Source organism: Oryza glaberrima, chromosome 9 (genome assembly GCF_000147395.1).
Source record: "Oryza glaberrima chromosome 9, OglaRS2, whole genome shotgun sequence".
NCBI classification, from domain to species: Eukaryota; Viridiplantae; Streptophyta; class Magnoliopsida; order Poales; family Poaceae; genus Oryza; species Oryza glaberrima.
In genome coordinates this window covers 13119579-13138439 of record NC_068334.1, presented here as the reverse complement: position 1 = coordinate 13138439, position 18861 = coordinate 13119579, and the positions used below count along the sequence as shown (strand labels likewise).

The 18861-nt window shown below is 43.7% G+C and overlaps 2 protein-coding genes across 2 annotated transcripts; both read left to right on the top strand.

Moving 5' to 3' along the window:
• Positions 1-2686: 2686 nt before the first annotated feature.
• On the top strand, positions 2687-10869 carry LOC127784309 (putative 1-phosphatidylinositol-3-phosphate 5-kinase FAB1C). The gene is made up of 11 exons (XM_052311526.1): positions 2687-3425; positions 4033-4731; positions 4819-4972; positions 5049-5384; positions 5679-6473; positions 6562-6893; positions 6994-7120; positions 7223-7381; positions 7470-8903; positions 8988-9254; positions 10101-10869. The coding sequence occupies exons 1-11, from the start codon at positions 3151-3153 to the stop codon at positions 10356-10358; spliced, it is 4836 nt and encodes a 1611-aa protein (XP_052167486.1). The 5' UTR covers positions 2687-3150; the 3' UTR covers positions 10359-10869.
• Positions 10870-12907: 2038 nt separating this feature from the next.
• Positions 12908-13965, top strand: LOC127783894 (HMG-Y-related protein A-like). The gene is made up of 2 exons (XM_052311044.1): positions 12908-13074; positions 13153-13965. The coding sequence occupies exons 1-2, from the start codon at positions 12994-12996 to the stop codon at positions 13711-13713; spliced, it is 642 nt and encodes a 213-aa protein (XP_052167004.1). The 5' UTR covers positions 12908-12993; the 3' UTR covers positions 13714-13965.
• The last annotated feature ends 4896 nt before the right edge of the window (positions 13966-18861 follow it).

Here is an 18861-nt window from a genome sequence, read left to right as displayed (position 1 = left end):
CTCCATCCCCGTAGTTCATTTTTAGGAGCAACTCTGCAAACTCCGCTCTAAAAAATATAGGATCTAGACCGTTTGGCACAGCTCCATCTCTAGATAAGTTGGAGTTGGGAGCTAGAGCTGTGCCAAACAGAGTCTTCGATACATAACTTAATTAGATAGTCCATGCGAATCTGAATCTGATCTAAAATAATCACGCAAATAAAATAATATGACATGGCACACCAATGTTAAGCGCCCCTGGAAGTGATAATGGCATGTATAGAACATATCATGTATAGAAATTATATGAAACTGTTCGCTTATCTATGACAAAACATTCAAGGGTACATGCAGCATACAGGGAAAGATTGCACACTTTAATATTTCGTGAATCGGTGTAGTTTAATTGTTGTTTAAAGCTTTTTCCTAACAAAATAAAACACATCCTCTGTATTTTAAAATGTAGGGAATAGTAAAAACCAATGTAATGGAGTGTAGACAAACTCTAATGTTAATTAGAATATATGCCGATATACAATTCTATTTGATTATAGTTACACCTAAAGTTAAAATAGGTAGTAGGAGTGGAGCTAGAGTCGGACTCTCCCAAATAGAGAGGAGGACACCATGATGTAACCATAATAGCGACTATAATGTAGCATATGCAAGCAGGGAAAGGATGGCGATGATACCATGGTCTCGGAGTGGTTTGGTGCTATATTGATTGGGGAGGAGCGCCCGTAATCAGAGCACGGAAATGTAGTTTTTGGCTGAATTTTGTTAATAAATATGTATTCATAAATATGTAGCTAATGAGAAGATTTAGTCGTTGTTTCGCTATATTGTCTAATTTTTATAACATCTGACACTCCAAATATTGACCATTATCTTTACTTTTCTAGCATATAATCAAAACAACGTCGCCAAACCGACCCAAGTCGATGCCAGCTAATTGTATTAGACTTCATCCATCCCAAAATAACTCAACTTATATTACAAACAATCTAGACAAGACATAGATTGAGATATTTTGGGATGGAGAGAGTATATCAATAACACAGGAGACATGATTTTCTACATTTTTGCTGAGAACCTCATAAACAGCCACTGATAAATAGAAATAAAAGATAAGAAACTCTAAATAAATTTAGTTCCATGATGCATCTATCTATTTGACAGTGTGGGTGCATGTGACGATACGATTTAGTTCTTCTTAATAAGTCCTACTAATATTTTTCCTCCACGGAACTCAATATACTTCTTACCAGAAAAGTAAGGTAGATATATACCAATTAACCTATAGCTATATCACCCTATCATTGTCAAATTACCACATGATAAATAAAATCATTAACCAGGTGTATTAGGGCTGTAGGCAACTAGTCTCAGATTCTCACATTCTCGATCCTGACACAGACCAGATCACTCTCAACTTCAGTTCTCGTCATCACAAGATTATTTGTGGATCCCTTTTTATTATCTGTTCTATATCGTAAGCATGATCGAAATTCTAGTTGCCTATGCAATTGTAGAAATCATAACAATAACACGTATAGAAAGAAAATGATGATGTGTTATTTAATTTCATTCAATCGGAAAAAAAACAATATTTGAAAAGCGATAAAAGAGCCAACTTACACAAAAACATTTTGTCCATACAAAATTCAGAATAAGACAAAACGAAACACAATCGTAAGCTAGATGACCACAGGACAAGAAGACATGTGTATCTTCGTCGATAACGACCACTCTATTTCTCCTCTCAGAAAAAGACCCTTCTACTCCCATGTCGTTTTTCTCACAACCTTGGCCACCAATTATATACTCCCTCCGTTTCGAAATGTTTGACACCATTGACTTTTTAGTATATGTTTGACCGTTCGTCTTATTTAAAAACTTATGTGAGATATGTAAAATTATATGCCTACACAAAAATATATTTAACAACGAATCAAATGATAGGAAAAGAATTAATAATTAATTAATTTTTTTAATAAGACGAATGGTCAAACATGTGATAAAAAGTCAACGGCGTCAAACATTTCGAAACGGAGGGAGTATATACTAATCCCTCCATCTTATAATACTTTATTTTCCCAGTCTAGTTTAATTAAGTTTATATAAATCGGACATAAAACATATAAGCTATAAAAACATATTTAATGTAATGTTTAATAAAACTAATTCTATATGATAGATGTTTCTATGCTAACTTCTCTATAAATTTAATCAAACCAAAAGAAGAAAAGTTTGATGAAGTATAATAAATAAATATTTTCTCATTTTATATTATAAAACTTTCTAGCATTGTCCATATTCATATATATGTTAATGAATAATATTACCTAGTGTTAATGAATGTGGATAAGACTAGAAAGTTTTATAATTTGAAACGGATATACTAATAAATAAATGAACATAGAAAATGGATTATATCATCTGGTAGTAAAGCGGATGAGATAAGAGCAAAAACGCGCACCACCACAGCTTCCACGAGGCGAGATCACGGGGGCGGCCCATGCGCGGACGGACGGACTGGATCGAGAGCCGCGTCCGCGTCGGCGTCGCGAGGAGATATCCGGGATTTTGACCGCGTTTTTGTTCTTTTTTTTTACTTTGCGATTTACCGCGTCACTGTCCCCTCACCCAATCACCCCCCATCGATATCCACATCTCAAAAATCTCCCTCCCGAATCGCATCCTCCCGTATAATAAGAAGCCAAAGCCTCCTCTCTCTCCCCCACAGCCACCGCCCGCCGCCGCCGCCTCGCTCGTCGCGTCCACTCCTCCTCATCCAACCTCACACCTCTCTTGCCTCGTCGCCTCGCCGGAGCATGCTCTCTTCCTCCTCGTCCTCGTCGGCGCACGGCTCGCGGCGTGTCCGCATTGGCTGAAGATCGATCGATCGATCGCCGCGTCCACACCGCTGGTTTTGGTCGGCGCTGTGGTGCTCCGCCTGCGGAGGCGGGTGGAGGGTGGTGGTGGTGGTGGTGGTTGGTTTGGTTGGCGCGGTGCGGGGGCGCGGGCGCGGGCGCTGACTTTGAGTGGAAGGAATTCAACGAAGCTTCGGCGTGGACGCGCGGCGTCGGTGTTCGTCCTGGTTCGCTCGCTGCTGATCTTCCGGGGGGCGGGATTTGTTACCATCGAGCATTGCTTGTGAGTGGTGTGTGGATGGGCGTGGAGGATTTCGCGGCGATGGTGGGGGCGGTGGAGAAGGTCAGATCCATCGTCGCAAGCTACGCGCAGCAGCACAAGGGCGGCGGCGGCGACGGGGACGGGGAGGCGCGGCGGCGCTACCAGGGAGAGGGCGCGCCGAGGCCACGCAGCCCGGAGTCGCGCTCCGCCTTCGAGCCGCCCACGCCGCCGCGCGCCCGCGCGCCCGACGCGAGATCCGGGACCAAAGGCGACGCCGCTCCCTGCTCGCCTCCTCCCTGCCGCGATATTAGGTAAGGCCTCGAGCGAATCTCAATTCTCACCTAGGCGTAATGCACAACACAAAAATGTGAAGGGGAAAAAAACATATATCTGGAACTGAGCCATATCGTGGCGGGGATCAGGTTGTTCATAAATTACACATTCATTCGCTACTAATAGATGTAAAATGTGCTGAAATCTTCAAATCTAGGGGTCTGATGGTTATTTTAACATGTGTTGACTTAACTGTTGGAACTTGGAAGTGTTGATCGCTACTACTAGTAGATGCAAAATGTGCTGGAATCTTCAAAACTAGTCTCTGATGGTCATTTTGATGTGTGTTGACTAAACTGTTCATCGCTACTAGTAGATGCAAAATTAGCTGAAATCTTCAAATCTAGTTTCTGATGGTCATTTTGATGTGTGTTGACTGAACTGTTTATCGCTACTACTAGATGCAAAATTAGCTGAAATCTTCAAATCTAGTTTCTGATCGTCATTTTGAGATGTGTTGCCTTGACTGTTCATCGCTACTAGTAGATGCAAAATGTGCTGAAATTCTCAAATCTAGTCTCTGATGGTCATTTTGATGTAGTGTGTTGACTTAACTGTTCATTTGGTTTTTGGTTGTGGATATAGGCGAGCAGATGAGGAGATTGACGAACCCAGGGTCCAGTTTTTTGCCCCAGGGACTTACTTCTCACATGACTCTTCAGATTCAGATTCTAGTGTTAGTGTTGCTAACTCAATGTACAGATCAGTAACCCCAAGCCCATCAGAGAGCCCTACGGTTAGGCAGAATGATGCTTCTGATCATGGTGCTACAACCATGTCTGACTCAGATGATGCTCGGGAGCATGTCGGTGCTAGCATAGCTTCCTGGTGTGAAGAGGAGCATAAATCATTCCGTATTGTTGATTTTGATGATGATATTTGGTACCCACCACCTCCTGAAGATGAGAGCGATGACGTTGAATCAAAATTATGTGCATTTGATGATGAGGACGATGAATATGGTGACTCCAGCAATTTTTTTGTGCCTAATTGCTTCAGTGCTGATAAATTTGCTGGTGTTGATAGTTCCGTTAATGGATCTCACATAGAGAATGTTCAAAATGATTTGCTAAGGCATTTTCAAGCTCTAGTTGCACAGTTGTTAACAGGGGAAGCTATTAGTTTGGCCAGGGACAAAGAATCAAAAGGTTGGCTTGAGATAGTGTCCTCTTTGGCATGGCAAGCAGCTAACTTTGTGAAACCTGATACAAAGAAAGGTGGTAGCATGGATCCTAGTGATTACGTGAAGATTAAATGCATAGCATCGGGGAAACCAAGTGAGAGGTTTGTGCTTGTCTGTATTGTTGCCTACTTATTTCATGCATCTTCTCATCATCATTACAAGACACTAATGGATCTCATTGCATGCAGCAATTTTGTTAAAGGAATTGTTTGCTCCAAGAATGTAAAACACAAACGCATGGTCTCTGAGCACCAGAATGCCACATTGCTCATTTTAGGAGGGGCACTTGAATACCAGAAAGTTTCTAATAAACTAGCCTCGATAGGAACTATACTTGAACAGGTTTGTGTCTGTTCATGTTTCCAATTATCCTTTTTTTTTGTTGTTGTGGCCATGCTGATGAGTGTTCTTAATGTAGGAAAAGGAACATCTCAGAATGATTGTTGGAAAGATCGAGTCAAGACGACCTAATGTGCTGCTTGTTGAGAAAAGTGTCTCTTCTTTTGCTCAGGAGCTCTTAGCAAAAGATATTTCATTAGTTCTGAATGTGAAGAGGCCACTTTTGGATAGGATATCAAGATGCACGGGTGGTCAAATTGCCTCATCAATTGACAACATTGCCTCAGCAAGACTAGGCCATTGTGACACGTTCAAGGTGGAAAAAGTTCTAGAATCCTCAACAGAACATTCAGAGAAAAAGTCAACTAAGACACTTATGTTCTTTGAAGGCTGTATGAAGCGTTTGGGTTGCACGGTAATGATCTTTTTGTGAAGATGTTTGATCAAATTGCCTTACTTTTTTTGGCTTTTTTTTCTTGTCTCTCACTATTTTTTTTGATCAAAGCACAGTGAGGGAGGCCCCCATGGTATATATTTAAGAAAAAAAAAGAGTATTTACAAAAATGGCCTCTCACTACTTTTATGATGCACTTGCTCTTTCTTTTCGTATACTGAGAAGTGTTGGATTATTAGGATTGCCTTTCAAACATAAGTTGCAGCATTTACTCATTTCTTTTTATACCAGCTAAATGTGCCGCCCTCCATGTAGGTTCTACTCAGAGGAGCTTGCCGGGATGAATTAAAAAGAATTAAGCGAGTAATGCAACTTGCAGTCTTTGCTGCTTATCATCTCTCCCTTGAAACGTCATTCTTTGCGGACGAGGGTGCAACACTTCCAAGAGTTCCTTCAACATCTTCTGTAGGTGCACCAGAAATGCAAACCAATAGAGAGCACCTATCATCTTGTTATGCTAATCAGGGTAGTCCTGTTAGTTTGAGAACTGAAGAAGAAAAATATGCACACAATGCTTCTATCAGCCAGATCTTTAATGGTATTTCTGGACCGCCAACTTTTTTACCATTGGATGGGGAAAGCCAGGGAATAGTATCTGAACATAGGGAGGTTGAATCCCCTGCCAATCATATTAAAGGTGACAATTCGTTCCACTCGCACCATCCAAATGCTTTATGCAATGTGCATTCAGTTTCCTTGGGCAACGACCTTGGTAGTATGGGTGTGACACCATATTATGATCCGTGCAACTCTTTGCAATCCCCAGTTGGTGTTTCGGCTAATATACTTGGAGAAGTACATAATCTGGAAAACTGTGGGAGCCCCATATCACTAGATGACTTTCATGTTGGAGGCCTGAATGACCAGAACAAGCTTTCAGGTGGTTATTTCCCTGGTACTGACAACCATCAGAGCATCTTAGTTTCATTCTCAAGCACATGCATCCCAAAAAGCTTGGCATGCGAGCGTTCTCACCTCTTCCGCATCAAATTTTATGGTAGCTTTGATAAGCCACTTGGGAGATACCTTCGAGAAGACTTATTTGACCAGGTACTTTTTGTGCTCATCTGCGCATTCTATAACGCATAGTTTTACTCTACCAGTACTAATTAGGTAATGCATCCTTATTTCTTTTCAGGCATATTGCTGCCCGTCATGTAAGGAGCATTCAGAATCACATGTTAGGTGCTACAAGCACCAGCATGGAAGCCTAACAATCAGTGTTAGACGTCTTGTATCTCAAAAATTACCAGGTGAACATGATGGAAGGATATGGATGTGGCACAGATGCACGAGATGCAAACTCGAGGATGGAATGCCTCCCGCATCACATAGAGTAATCATGTCCGATGCTGCTTGGGGTCTATCATTTGGGAAATTCCTAGAGCTCAGCTTTTCGAATCATGCGACTGCCAACCGAATTGCCAGTTGTGGTCACTCTCTCCAGAGGGACTGCCTTCGTTTCTATGGGTATGTAGCTTGTTTACGTTCCCATCATCCCGTGTTCTCAGTTTCTCACTATCCAATACTACAGTAATGTTTAATGTTTCGATTTGCTTCAATATTGCAGGTACGGAAATATGGTAGCTGTCTTCCAGTACAGTCCTATGGTTACTTTATCTGTTAACCTGCCACCCTCAATGCTAGATTTCAATTGCCATAGTACACAAGAATGGGTTAAAGGAGAGGCAGTTGCGGTATGCTATTATTTTTTGCTTGAAAATGTGCCATTTCCATGCTCACATCCTGAACTTTGGTTATAACATGAATAATGTGTTGCTTGCAACATATTTCTACAGGTATTTGGTGAAATGGAATCCTTACATGCGGAGGTATATGGGTTCCTTTCTAATACTGAAAAGAGTATCATCACCATGGATGAATCATTAAAAACTGGCATAGAAAGACAGATCATTGAGATGAAGGATTTGCTTAACATGGAAAGAAATGAATATGAGGTGGTACCTTCTTATTTTTCTTTTGTTCCATTTATACTAGGCTTCAATGTTTTTGTGTTGACTTCGCTGTAATGTTTTTGTTTGGCAGACTTTGCTTCTACCAGTTATCAGGGGGAGTACCCATTCCATGAAATCAAGTATTGATATTTTGGAGCTCAACCGTCTGAGACGTGGTCTCCTCCTAGATGCTTACATTTGGGACTGCAAGCTTTGTAACATAAGTTCAATAAAAAAAGATGGCCATGCTTCTAGAATAAAGGGTTCGGAAGCTGAATTACACCAGGCAATTACAAATCACGGAGAAATGCATCAAGAGCCTTCTACTTGTCCACAGTGTTCTTCAGGAAGTTTAAGAAAATCTCTACTATCTAGAGAGGGCCATTCCATGGACACTGAGATTATCTTGCCTGAGATAGATTTGCCAGTTGGTATGGTGGATAGTTTTGTGCATGATATAGGAGGCCTTGACTTGGTTTTCAGCAAATTTGATGTGTCGGGAATAGCACAGAGTCTATCAAAAGATTCCATCAAGACAGAACCAGTGGAGAGATTACCCTCACTTGCATCTATTTTATCTGATAAAATAGATATGGCATGGAGTGGATCTTGTGAATTACACAACAACCTCCCTGAGAGTACAACCAAAGGCAATGAAAATCCAAGTTACAGTAAAGCAATCCCCCCTGTTCGCATCCATTCATTTGATTCTATATTCAGATTGCATCAGCGGGAATCAACGGGATTATTGCCTGCTTCATTGCATTTGTCCTCAAAGTCAGTTGATTCCTTTAGAGATTTGACAAGCCTAGTAAAAGATCCGCTGACAAACATGCGGAGGGCCTTTTCTCACATATCTCCCAGGGAAAGAGGAAACTTAAATGTCCTTACTCATTTGCCAACGTATATCAGGTCTGCTGCTCATATGGTGAGCGATGGGGCACGACTATTACTGCCTCATATTGACTTTGAAGGCGGCGTTGTTGTTGCTGTCTATGATGATGAACCAACCAGTATTGTGTCGTATGTCATGACATCACAAGAATACATTGAACACATCACACATAAAATGGATACGAAGAGCAGCTTTCATCATCCAGTAAATTGTGCTGTGGCCAGTAATAACCAATTTGAGGAATCTTTTCTCCCACAAGAAGGCCATTCAGAATTTAAAGGAACCCACTTCAGTTTTTCTTTTGATGATGAAGCATTTTCTGCTGATAATACAAAGTTTTCTGTGACATGTTATTTTGCAAGGCAGTTTGCTGCTCTTAGAAAGAAATGCTGCCCAGGTGATATTGATTACATACGCTCACTAAGTCGTTGTAAGAGATGGAGTGCACAAGGTGGAAAAAGCAATGTATACTTTGCAAAGACAATGGATGAGAGATTCATAATTAAACAGGTCACCAAGACAGAGCTGGACTCTTTTATAGGATTTGCTCCTCACTATTTCAGGCACTTGGCAGAATCACTAACTTCTAGGAGCCCGACTTGTTTGGCTAAAATAATGGGACTTTATCAGGTCTGTCATAAGTCTTATTTGCATTGTCCACGCACTCTTCTTGATTTGAGCTTTTGGTAATTTACTGTCTTTGCTTTAATCCAGGTTAATATTAAGGGCTTGAAAGGAGGGCGTGAGGTAAAGATGGATCTTATGGTGATGGAGAACATTTTCTTCCAACGAACAATATCTAGGGTCTATGACCTAAAGGGTTCCGTGCGGTCACGCTATAATTCTGATACATCCGGCCACAATAAAGTACTTTTAGATTCTAATCTCATAGAGGCACAGCATACAAATCCTATATTTTTGGGGAGCAAGGCAAAACAAAGAATGGAAAGAGCTGTCTGGAACGATACATCATTCCTTGCGGTATGTAACTCTCCCTACTTCTTAGACCTTGGATTTGACTGTCATATCATATTCCCAATTTTTATAGAGACTAAATCTTAAATTTCAATTTGATTGCCATGCTTGTTTGTCGTAAAAGAAACTCCTGTATACAATTTCGCTTCCGTGGCATGAAAACTGCCGTGTGTATGACAAAACAGCAGCCTTTTTGCCGTGTGTATGAAAACAGCCCGGACTCCATTTGGTAAACAAAAATAATACTACCTCTGTTTCAGGTTATAAGACTTTCTAGCATTGTCCACGTTCATATAAATATTAATGAATCTAGACACATATATATGTCTAGATTCATTAAAATATATATATATATATATATATATATATATATATATATATGTATGAATGTGGGCAATACTAGAAGTCTTATAGTATGAAACGGAGGAAGTATTTCATTTTTGCCTGAATTCCTCTGTTCCAAACAAAGCCTAATTTATTTATTTCTAGATGTCATTAAAGATTTGCTATGGTTTAGAACTTATAGATCCCAATGGAATCTAACTGAATATGTGACCTTACAATCTTATATTGTTGTTTATCTCCTTGTACACTCTCCCTTTTAGTCATTGAACTATGCAGAGAGAATGATGATAGTTTCTTGTCTTACCAAGAAATAGTAGTTGTGTTATCTTCACATTAATGTGGCGTACTGATTGTTTCGAACACCAGCATGAGATAAATTAAAATCGAGTACCTGATTTCGAGTTGCCTATTATCTGCATTAATCTAAAACACGAGTACCTGATTTCACCACCTGCTTGTTTGCGAGAAACAGTCAGTATAACACGAATACACGATTCATTCCTGCAGTCATTGGACGTCATGGACTACTCGCTTCTGGTCGGCGTAGACGAGAGGAAGAACGAGCTCGTGATCGGCATCATCGACTTCCTCCGGCAGTACACCTGGGACAAGCAGCTGGAGACGTGGGTGAAGGCCTCCGGCATCCTGGGCGGCCCCAAGAACGAGGCCCCCACCGTCATATCGCCGGTCCAGTACAAGAAGAGGTTCAGGAAGGCCATGTCGAGGTACTTCCTCGCCGTCCCCGACGACTGGTCCTCATCATAACAGGGCTTTTCCTGCCTCCCTCTTCCACCCTACCCTACGTTGAAGCAGAATCGTCACCGTTTCATCCCCGCTGTAATTTTTGTTTTGAGCAAAATGGGGGTGAAACGAGACAGGTAGCCATTTAGCCAACCATTCTTTAATTGGTTCGGTCACTTACTAACATTGTTGTAGCCTTAGAATGATAGAAATCATAGAATAGAAACAGAGGATCAGGCCACCTTGTTGTGTGTGGGCTGGACACCAAGCATGCCAATTGCAGTGTCTTTCTCCCCGTGATCTCAAGGCGGAAAAAGGCTTGGTCCCTGTAGAATGTGCATTTGCTGCTAGCGAAGGCGGATTATTCGACGCCGTGCTGTGCCTCATTTCTTCTGATTTGATTACCTCTGGTATCCATATAGAATTGTACAAGATAGAGGGCAGGTCAATAAAGGTGTAACATCTCGGTTACTTGTGAAATTTGTAACAGCTCAGTTACTTGTGTTAAAGATGTATCAGTTCAGTTACTTTGTCATAGTACTGTACTTTCATTTTTTTTCTGGACCATTTGTGACTTTGTTGAAATGGCTGCATGCTTGGCAGCTGAGAAAGGGATATTCTGTTACTGTAGTATGTATAGGGGTGGACAGTGAGCCGGCTCGGCTCGGCTCAGCTTGGCTCGGTTTAGCTCGGCTCGGCTCGTTATCCTAACGAGCTAGAAGCCCAGCTCGGCTCGGGTCGTTTGAAAGCTCGAGCTAGCTCGTTAGGCTCGCGAGCCAGAGCTAGTATGCAACAGACAAGTAGAGAACGCAGCAGCGAGATGAAATGGCTCCAAAATTATCTGAGAAATTATCAAAAGATATAAGAAAAAGTCTACAATCTCCCATCAAGAAACTCTAACACAACAACACCGAAGTCTTTCACCACGAAAAGCAAAATCAGAAAAGCCTCCTACTGTTGTGACAGAGAAGTAGAGAGCAGAAAGCATCCTTTCGTTTCTTCATGCTCCATCATCCATGGTCATGACTGACAAGGATGCATGGCCGATGGCAACACAGGATGGAGACAGGAGCAGCGCTGGTGCGGCACGGAGCGGCGCCGGTGCGGTAGGGCGTGGCGATGGATGGACGCAGGGAGTAGCAGCGCGGAGGCGTGGAGGCGCGGAGCAGCCGACGGCGACTCGATCTGGTGCAGGGAGCGGCGCCGGTGCGGCAGGGCGTGGCGAGGGATGGACGCAGGGAGTAGCAGCGCGGAGGCGCGGAGGGCAGCTAGCCCATGGGATACCGTGAAAAAGTGAAGTCACGGAACAATTTTAATGTGTGATTAATTAGCGTACACCATACTGTACCACAGGTACCAGGTATCTGGTATCATGTACTAGGTAGGTACTAGGTGTTAGGTATCACAAGCATCGAGGGTATCGGGTACTAGGTAGATACTAGGTGCCAGGTATCACAAGTATCGGGTATCAGGTGTTGATACCAGATACCACAGATACGAAGTGCCAGGTATCACAAGTATCGGGTAACAGCTGTCATACTGGTATTAGCATGGCGGCGGAGAAGAACACGAACACCCGCGCCGCCCACAGCATGGCGCTCCCCATTATGCCGCGCGACCACCTCTTCTTGCCACCGTGGCTAGGCCTTGTCCACCCCAAGACGCGCGCCTGCAGGTGCCGTCCAGCGGCAGCGCGGGTGGCACTGTGCCTGCAAGCATCGGCGCACGCGTGGTCGCGGACAAGCAAGGTGCTGGACCTCGACGCGCTGTCAACCCATGACGCCATTGCTACGGTCTTCCGTCGGCATGCCCTTCCTCTGGGAGGAGGCGTCTAGGAGGCTTAAGGTTGTGGTCGTGCCAGAAGACGTTGCGCCGCCGCCGCCCACTCCGGCTACCGCCGAGAGGACACCTGTTTCTCACGGTCGCGATGGCATTGTCCAGCAGCAGCGCAGCCGCTAGGTTGTTGTACCCCTAGGGTCAAAGAGATAATCAGATGACGAAGACAAAAAGAAGCGAATTAATCGCACATTTAGTTTGTCTCGTTGCAACGGAAGACTGTGGAGTAGATTTTCTATTAGGACCATATTAAAAGTTACTATATAGAGAGAGTATTCTGTAGTAGGAACTAAATAAAACTGTGTAACGCAAAATTGCGAAGTGGAAGTAGACCTGAACTTGGTTGGGCCCAACAGACGAGCCCAACTCCGTGGGCAGATTAGTCATTTCCAACGGATGCAGCCGCGAGTGCCACGCGTGCGCCCACCGCCACGTCACCGATCCCCGCGCCCCCCTCTTGTCGCTTCCTCCCTCACCCTCCGATCCCGACGCGTTGTCCCCGATCCCCACCGTCCATTTCCTCCCCAAACCTCTCACCGCACAAGCCGGTCAAAAAAATTCGAAAAAAAAAACAACCCCCCAAAACCCTCAAACGCCCCACCTCACCACCCACGACTCCCCCCACACTCACCGACAGGTGGGCCCCACTCCACCATGGCCGACATGTCAGCGTGCGTTCGTCGATATACTCAGCAGCAGCATATACACGCGCCCCCATCTCTTCTTATCTACTACTTGGAGGAGGAGGAGAGTACTAGTCGTCTTCTTCCCTGGATCCAAATCGAAAATTTCTCTCCCCCTGTTCACACCACGCCTCACTCCCATGGCGACCGAGGAGGACGCGTCGACCATGGCGGCGGCCGAGGCGGACCCCAAGCCCGCCGCCACCCCGTCTTACCCGGAGGTAAGAACCGCTTTCCCCTCTCCCCTCCCCTCCCCTTCCTGTGAGGTGAAGCTCACCGCGTTGCGGGCGCGCGCGCAGATGATACTGGCGGCGATCGAGGCGCTGGACGACAGGAACGGGTCGAACAAGACGGCGATCTCGCAGCACATCGAGGGGAAGTACGAGGGGCTCCTCCCCCCCGCGCACCCGTCGCTCCTCACAGCGCACCTCGCCCGCATGAAGCAGACCGGCGAGCTCGCCTTCTCCAAGAACAACTACTTCCGCGGCGACGACCCGTCCCTCCCGCCCAAGCGCGGCCGCGGCAGGCCGCCCAAGCCCAAGGACGCCGCCGCCGCCGCCGCCGCACCGGCGCCCGCGCCCGCGGCGCCGGCGGCCTCCTCGCCGCGCCCCCGTGGCCGCCCGCCTAAGCCCAAGGACCCCCTCGCCGAGGCGGTCGCGAAGGCCACCAGTGGCATGCCCCGCGCGCGCGGCCGCCCGCCCAAGAAGGCCAAGGTCGAACAGGAAGACCCCATTGGCGCTCCCGCCGCAGCTTCGGCTCCCGCCGCGGCGGCTGAGGCCGCGCCGCCTGTCAAGCGCGGCCGTGGGCGCCCGCCCAAGGTGAGATCCGCCGCGCCGGTCGGGGAGCCAGCCGCTGCTTGATTAGCTCCGATTCTCCGCATCGCCGCGATGGCGACGATGGTAAGCTCCTTTAGGTTGTAACGTAGTCTTCAGATTATGTCTCGTACTGATTGGAGGCGCGGCTCGGGTTGCTGCTTATTGTAAGTTAATCGGATGGTGGGAGGTTTAGGTATGCTGGATGGATCATCCGTTGCTGAGAGTTGTGATTGAATTCGTGTTATTGCGTGCTGATTATTATGGTAATGTTGGTGACTTTCGTGTCGTTTGTGTTAATTCTAGATTGGTGGCTGCATTTAGTGTTATCAAATGATGTTGAATTGTTCTATGCCATGCCGGACAAAAAAATAAGTCTGATTTATCGATGAGTTAAGCTGCTGGTCTTGCTGGAGAAAAAAATTGGCTGATTTATTCATGAATTAAGCTGTAGTCTGCATGTAGACTGTATAATGCTTATATTTCTGACTGGATGAAGTCATCCTCCAGTTGTTAGGCGTCTTTAGCTAATTTTTTTTAGAAGCTTGCATTTTTTCCCCCATTAAAGTCATTTAGTGGGTGAAAGCGCTTTACGGGCATATCTTCGGAACTATCTGTTTGATATTGATGGATAATGACCTTCCTCGCAAAAAACCAAAAAAAGAAAACCAAAAAAAGGATGATGGATTGTAACCCGTGGTTCTTTTAGTATAGATGCCAGAAACTAATATTTGTGCACAGTTCATGCTTCATACTCTAGTGGCAATTGGCAACTGCCATGAATATGATTGCATATGTAGTTGATATTTTGGGTTTCTGTGTAATGTACATGGAGTAGGTGCTTGGTAATGGTAATTCAATTTTGAATACTGCTATACATACGACCCAGTTGTGCATACTTATGTACGACTAGAGGCATGCAACCAATTGATCAATCAAAGGAGCAGATGTTCATATGCAGTGTAGCCGTTGATCAAACTTAGTCATACGTTAGTTGGATGATTGGGTCGTATACATAGCAATTTCCTTCTATTTGGAAGGCACAAACCCTGCCAGTTAGAGAAATTCTGAGATTAAGATATAGGGCCTACTTGTAGTTAGAGATTCTTCTAGAAGATGTAGATGCCAAAAGCTCTCCCAAATAGTATAGATTTTCAATTAGGTTCTGAGAAGCTATAGTTGTATAATCCAGAAAATGAATTAGAAGCTAGAAGCTGGGTTTCCTAGATTCTCACCAGTTAGCTTCTCGAAATCTTAAGGTCACCCAAACAACGCCATAGCTCAGTTACTTTTGACTCTTAGAATTTTTTTTTTGGGGTTTTTTTTTTTTTTTTTTTTTTTTTGGGGGGGGGGGGGTGGTGGTGGTGGGGAGAGATATTGTTGTAGGTACTATAGTTGATGCTTTTATAGTTTTATTGATTATTGATGACTTTTTTTAAGCACTTCTGTTCATTGCGTGAGTATGAACCATGTAGGGTGCTTGCTTGCTGCCTGGGACATGGCTGATTGTTTCAACTTATGTTTATGCCACCTCTTATATTGATGACAGATGTGGTGCGGAAGATATTGATTAAACTCTTATGAGTATCCTTTCGCTGTACTGAAACTTGAAACAACAAATCCAGTCAGATAGCTCGTAACTGTGAACTAGACTTGCATTTCACAGCCTTTGTTCATTTGTTTGTCTGATTGTTTTGAAAGATTTGGGCTCACTTCAGTAAGGGCTCCGTTAGAACAAAGGATTTTTGAAGGAATATTAGAGGATTCAATCCTATGGAAAATTTTCATACATGGTCATTTAGATCAAAGGAATATCTATAAAAAAACTAATTAAATTCTTTTGGATTGGCTTAAAACATACTCCCTCCGTACTCGTAAAGGAGTCATAAAGGAAGTCGTTTAGGACAATGTTTAAGTCAAACCTTGGAAATATAAATCATAAATAATCTCAAGTTGTTGATTGTTGAGTTTAAAAATGTAAAAAATATATGCATAGATTTGTCTTGAAAAATACTTTTATAAAAGTATACATTTATCACTTTTCAATAAACATTTTTATAGAAACAAGAAGTCAAAGCTGTGTTTTGGAGACTGTGTCGCTGTCCAAAACGACTTTCTTTATGAATATAGAGGGAGTATAAATTTTAGGGTATCTTTGAATCGAAGGAATGAAAAAAAATAGAGGAATATGAAAAATATATGATTCTAACATGAATAAAAGTGTTAAATAGAAATTGAAAAACAAGAAAAAACAAATGAATGATCGTTTGATTGGGCTACAGGAAAAACAAATGAATGATAGTTTAAGAGAGATAGACTCAAAAGAATTTTTTCAAGAGGTTGAATCTTTTACTAAATTTTCTCCGAAACCTTTATGCAATGAGCCATTCTACAGGAATAGGAATTGTATAGGGTTTGGAAAACTCCAATACTTTGAATTGAAGGGCCAAATAAGAAATTCCTATAGGATTTTAATCCTATAAAATTCCTTTACAAATCCTTTGATTCGTAGGGGCTCTTATCATGGTCTTCAACCTGTTGGGAAAAAAAATCATGTGGATCTATCTCTTCTAGGTTGTGTTTATATTGTGTGCCAAATTATTTTTAAATATATGGACACATATTTAAAGTATTAAATGTAGACTAATAGCAAAACAAATTATATATTCCGCATGTAAATTGCGAGACAAATTTATTAAGTCTAATTAATCCGTCATTAGCAAATGTTTACTGTAGCATTATGTTGTCAAATCATGGTGTAATTAGGCTCAAAAGATTCGTCTCGCGATTTACATGCAAACTGTGTAATTGGTTTTTTTTTCCGTCCATAGTTAATACTTCATGCATGTGTCTAAACATTTAATGTGACGGAAAAGTTTAAAGGTTGAAGAAAAAAAATTGAATCTAAACACGCCTTAGTTCCTATTTTTTCCACATTCTGTCCAAACGGCCATTCCTATATGTTTTTTTTTCTTTGTTTTTTCAGTCCATAGTATTTGCGGTGCCATAGCACTTCAATCCTGCATTTTTTTCTTGTTTTTTTATTTGAGAATCCTGCAATCCTGCATTTCAAAGGAGCAATTTGTTGCATGAAAGCTGCCACCACTCAAGCTTTGTTTTGAACTACCCTGGTTCTCTCCGGTTCGGAGACAAACACCAAAATCTGGTGAATCTGTAACCCACTTTATTTTACGGTGAATCCTGTAATCACTTGGACGATGAAATATGTTCCATCTCGGACAAAAAAAATTCCATTATGTAGCTGTTCACGACAATTATCATGTTGCTTATGGAATCATTGTTACTGTGAATCAGGTTTTATCAAACCGTTTTGGATGGGGTTATCGTCATCCTTTCGGTTTTGTAAACCTTGTTGTTAATCCGTTTGATTTGGGCCAATCGGCCACATCAAATCCAGCCCATTAACAACAAGGAATAAGTTCACCTTTGCTCCAGCCAATTAACAACAAGGAAAGTTCACCTTTGCTCTCTTAACTAGTGACCGAATCTGATTCGTATCTCTCAACCGTAATACCGGATATTTTGACCCCCTAACTATTAAAACCGGCACAATTTGACTCCCTGGGCGGTTTTGGAGGATGGTTTCGCTGACGTGGCACCTACGTGGCGGTGTTGACTCGGTCTTTGTTCCACATGGAGTTGACGTGGCGCCTGTAGCCGGCCGCGCCCCACACGGCGTTGCCGCAAGCCGCAGCCGACCGAGTCCCAGCATGGCGTCGCCGCGAGCTGCCGCGAGCCCGCAGCCGACTGCGCACAGCCGCCAGACGCGCCCCACACGGCCGCTACTCCCGCGCCGCCCGCACAGCCCCTTCTCCCTCGCCGCGTCGTCATCTTGGTCGCGTGCCTCGCCGCTCCCTCCCCGCATGGCTGCCAGCCACTGAGTGCCGAACCACTGCGTCGCGCCACCATACTCGACCGAAACGGGGGGTGAGCACGATTTTGATATGTGGCGCATTCTCTTAGTTGTAGTTAATAGGAATTCTCTGCATTCTCATGCTTCCACGTCACCCTATTACCTGCCAACCGTTAGATCTCCATCAAACGATCGACTGGCCATCCATCCGCACCACACCCACCCACATCATGTCCCCACACAGCAGCAGCAGCACGCCTGCGCCGCCCACCACGGATCAGATTCCTCTACCTTCAAAGGCATGTGCTTTTGTCACTGACATGTGGGCCCGACGAACTCTGGGCTCACCTGTCAGTGATAAAGGTATGGTGCATTTGAAGGTAGAGGATCGCCTCTCCCTCTGGTGCCGTGCTTCCCCAGCCCCGCGACCGCATCGCCTCCCTGCCCTAAGGCCCATGGCGCTCATCTCTTCCTCTCCCGCGACGCACCACCGCACCAGTTAAAGGGGCTTCGGCTGCAGGAGACCTAGCGGGCTCCCAGTTTTTGTCCGTTCGTCTTCGTCTTACGATAACCGGTGCTTCTATTAATTGGTTTGCCACCTACACATCCCATCTTCATATATGTCACAACGCACGCTATTGTTTGCTGCTAATGACGACGCAAGAAGAAAAGCTGTACAAATCTTGGTATTGTTGCCCATCTGAGCATGCACGTTTTTGGATCCATCTGCTAGGCCAACAAGGAGGATGTTTCACTTCATGCCAATCTCCATTGTTCTGGGTTTATCCCTAATCCAGCTAAGTCTCTCTTTCCAAGCAATATTGATTGACGTAGTCTGAGCAATCGAGCTAATCTCTTCGCAAATTAAGCTATCAATTTCGAACAGATTTCAGTATCCTGATCTGCCCCCCTTTTTTTTTCTCTTCTCTGTACATCAATATTTGCTCCTGCGGATTAATTATTCACTTCCTTCAATTTCTTCACAGGATTAATTCTTCATGGTTTGTTTACAGATTTATTGCTGGATTTAGTACCTATGATGTTGAAATATTGGGGCACATTTCTTTTCATGCTATGTATGCATACATTACATCATTTTTTACTCGATGCATACATTGTATTTGGTTGCTAACTATATATTTCCTATGATGCTCATTTGTTTTCCATATTTTACTTTGGAGCTGTCCAACAACTAATACTATATGTTTTATACTGGTTTCAGTTGTATTGCACAGTGAAAACTCTTGAGTAGTGAACAGGCCTATTGAATCTCCGCATATAAATTCTTATCACCAACCAAGTCTCAGTGAAGTTATTTGATA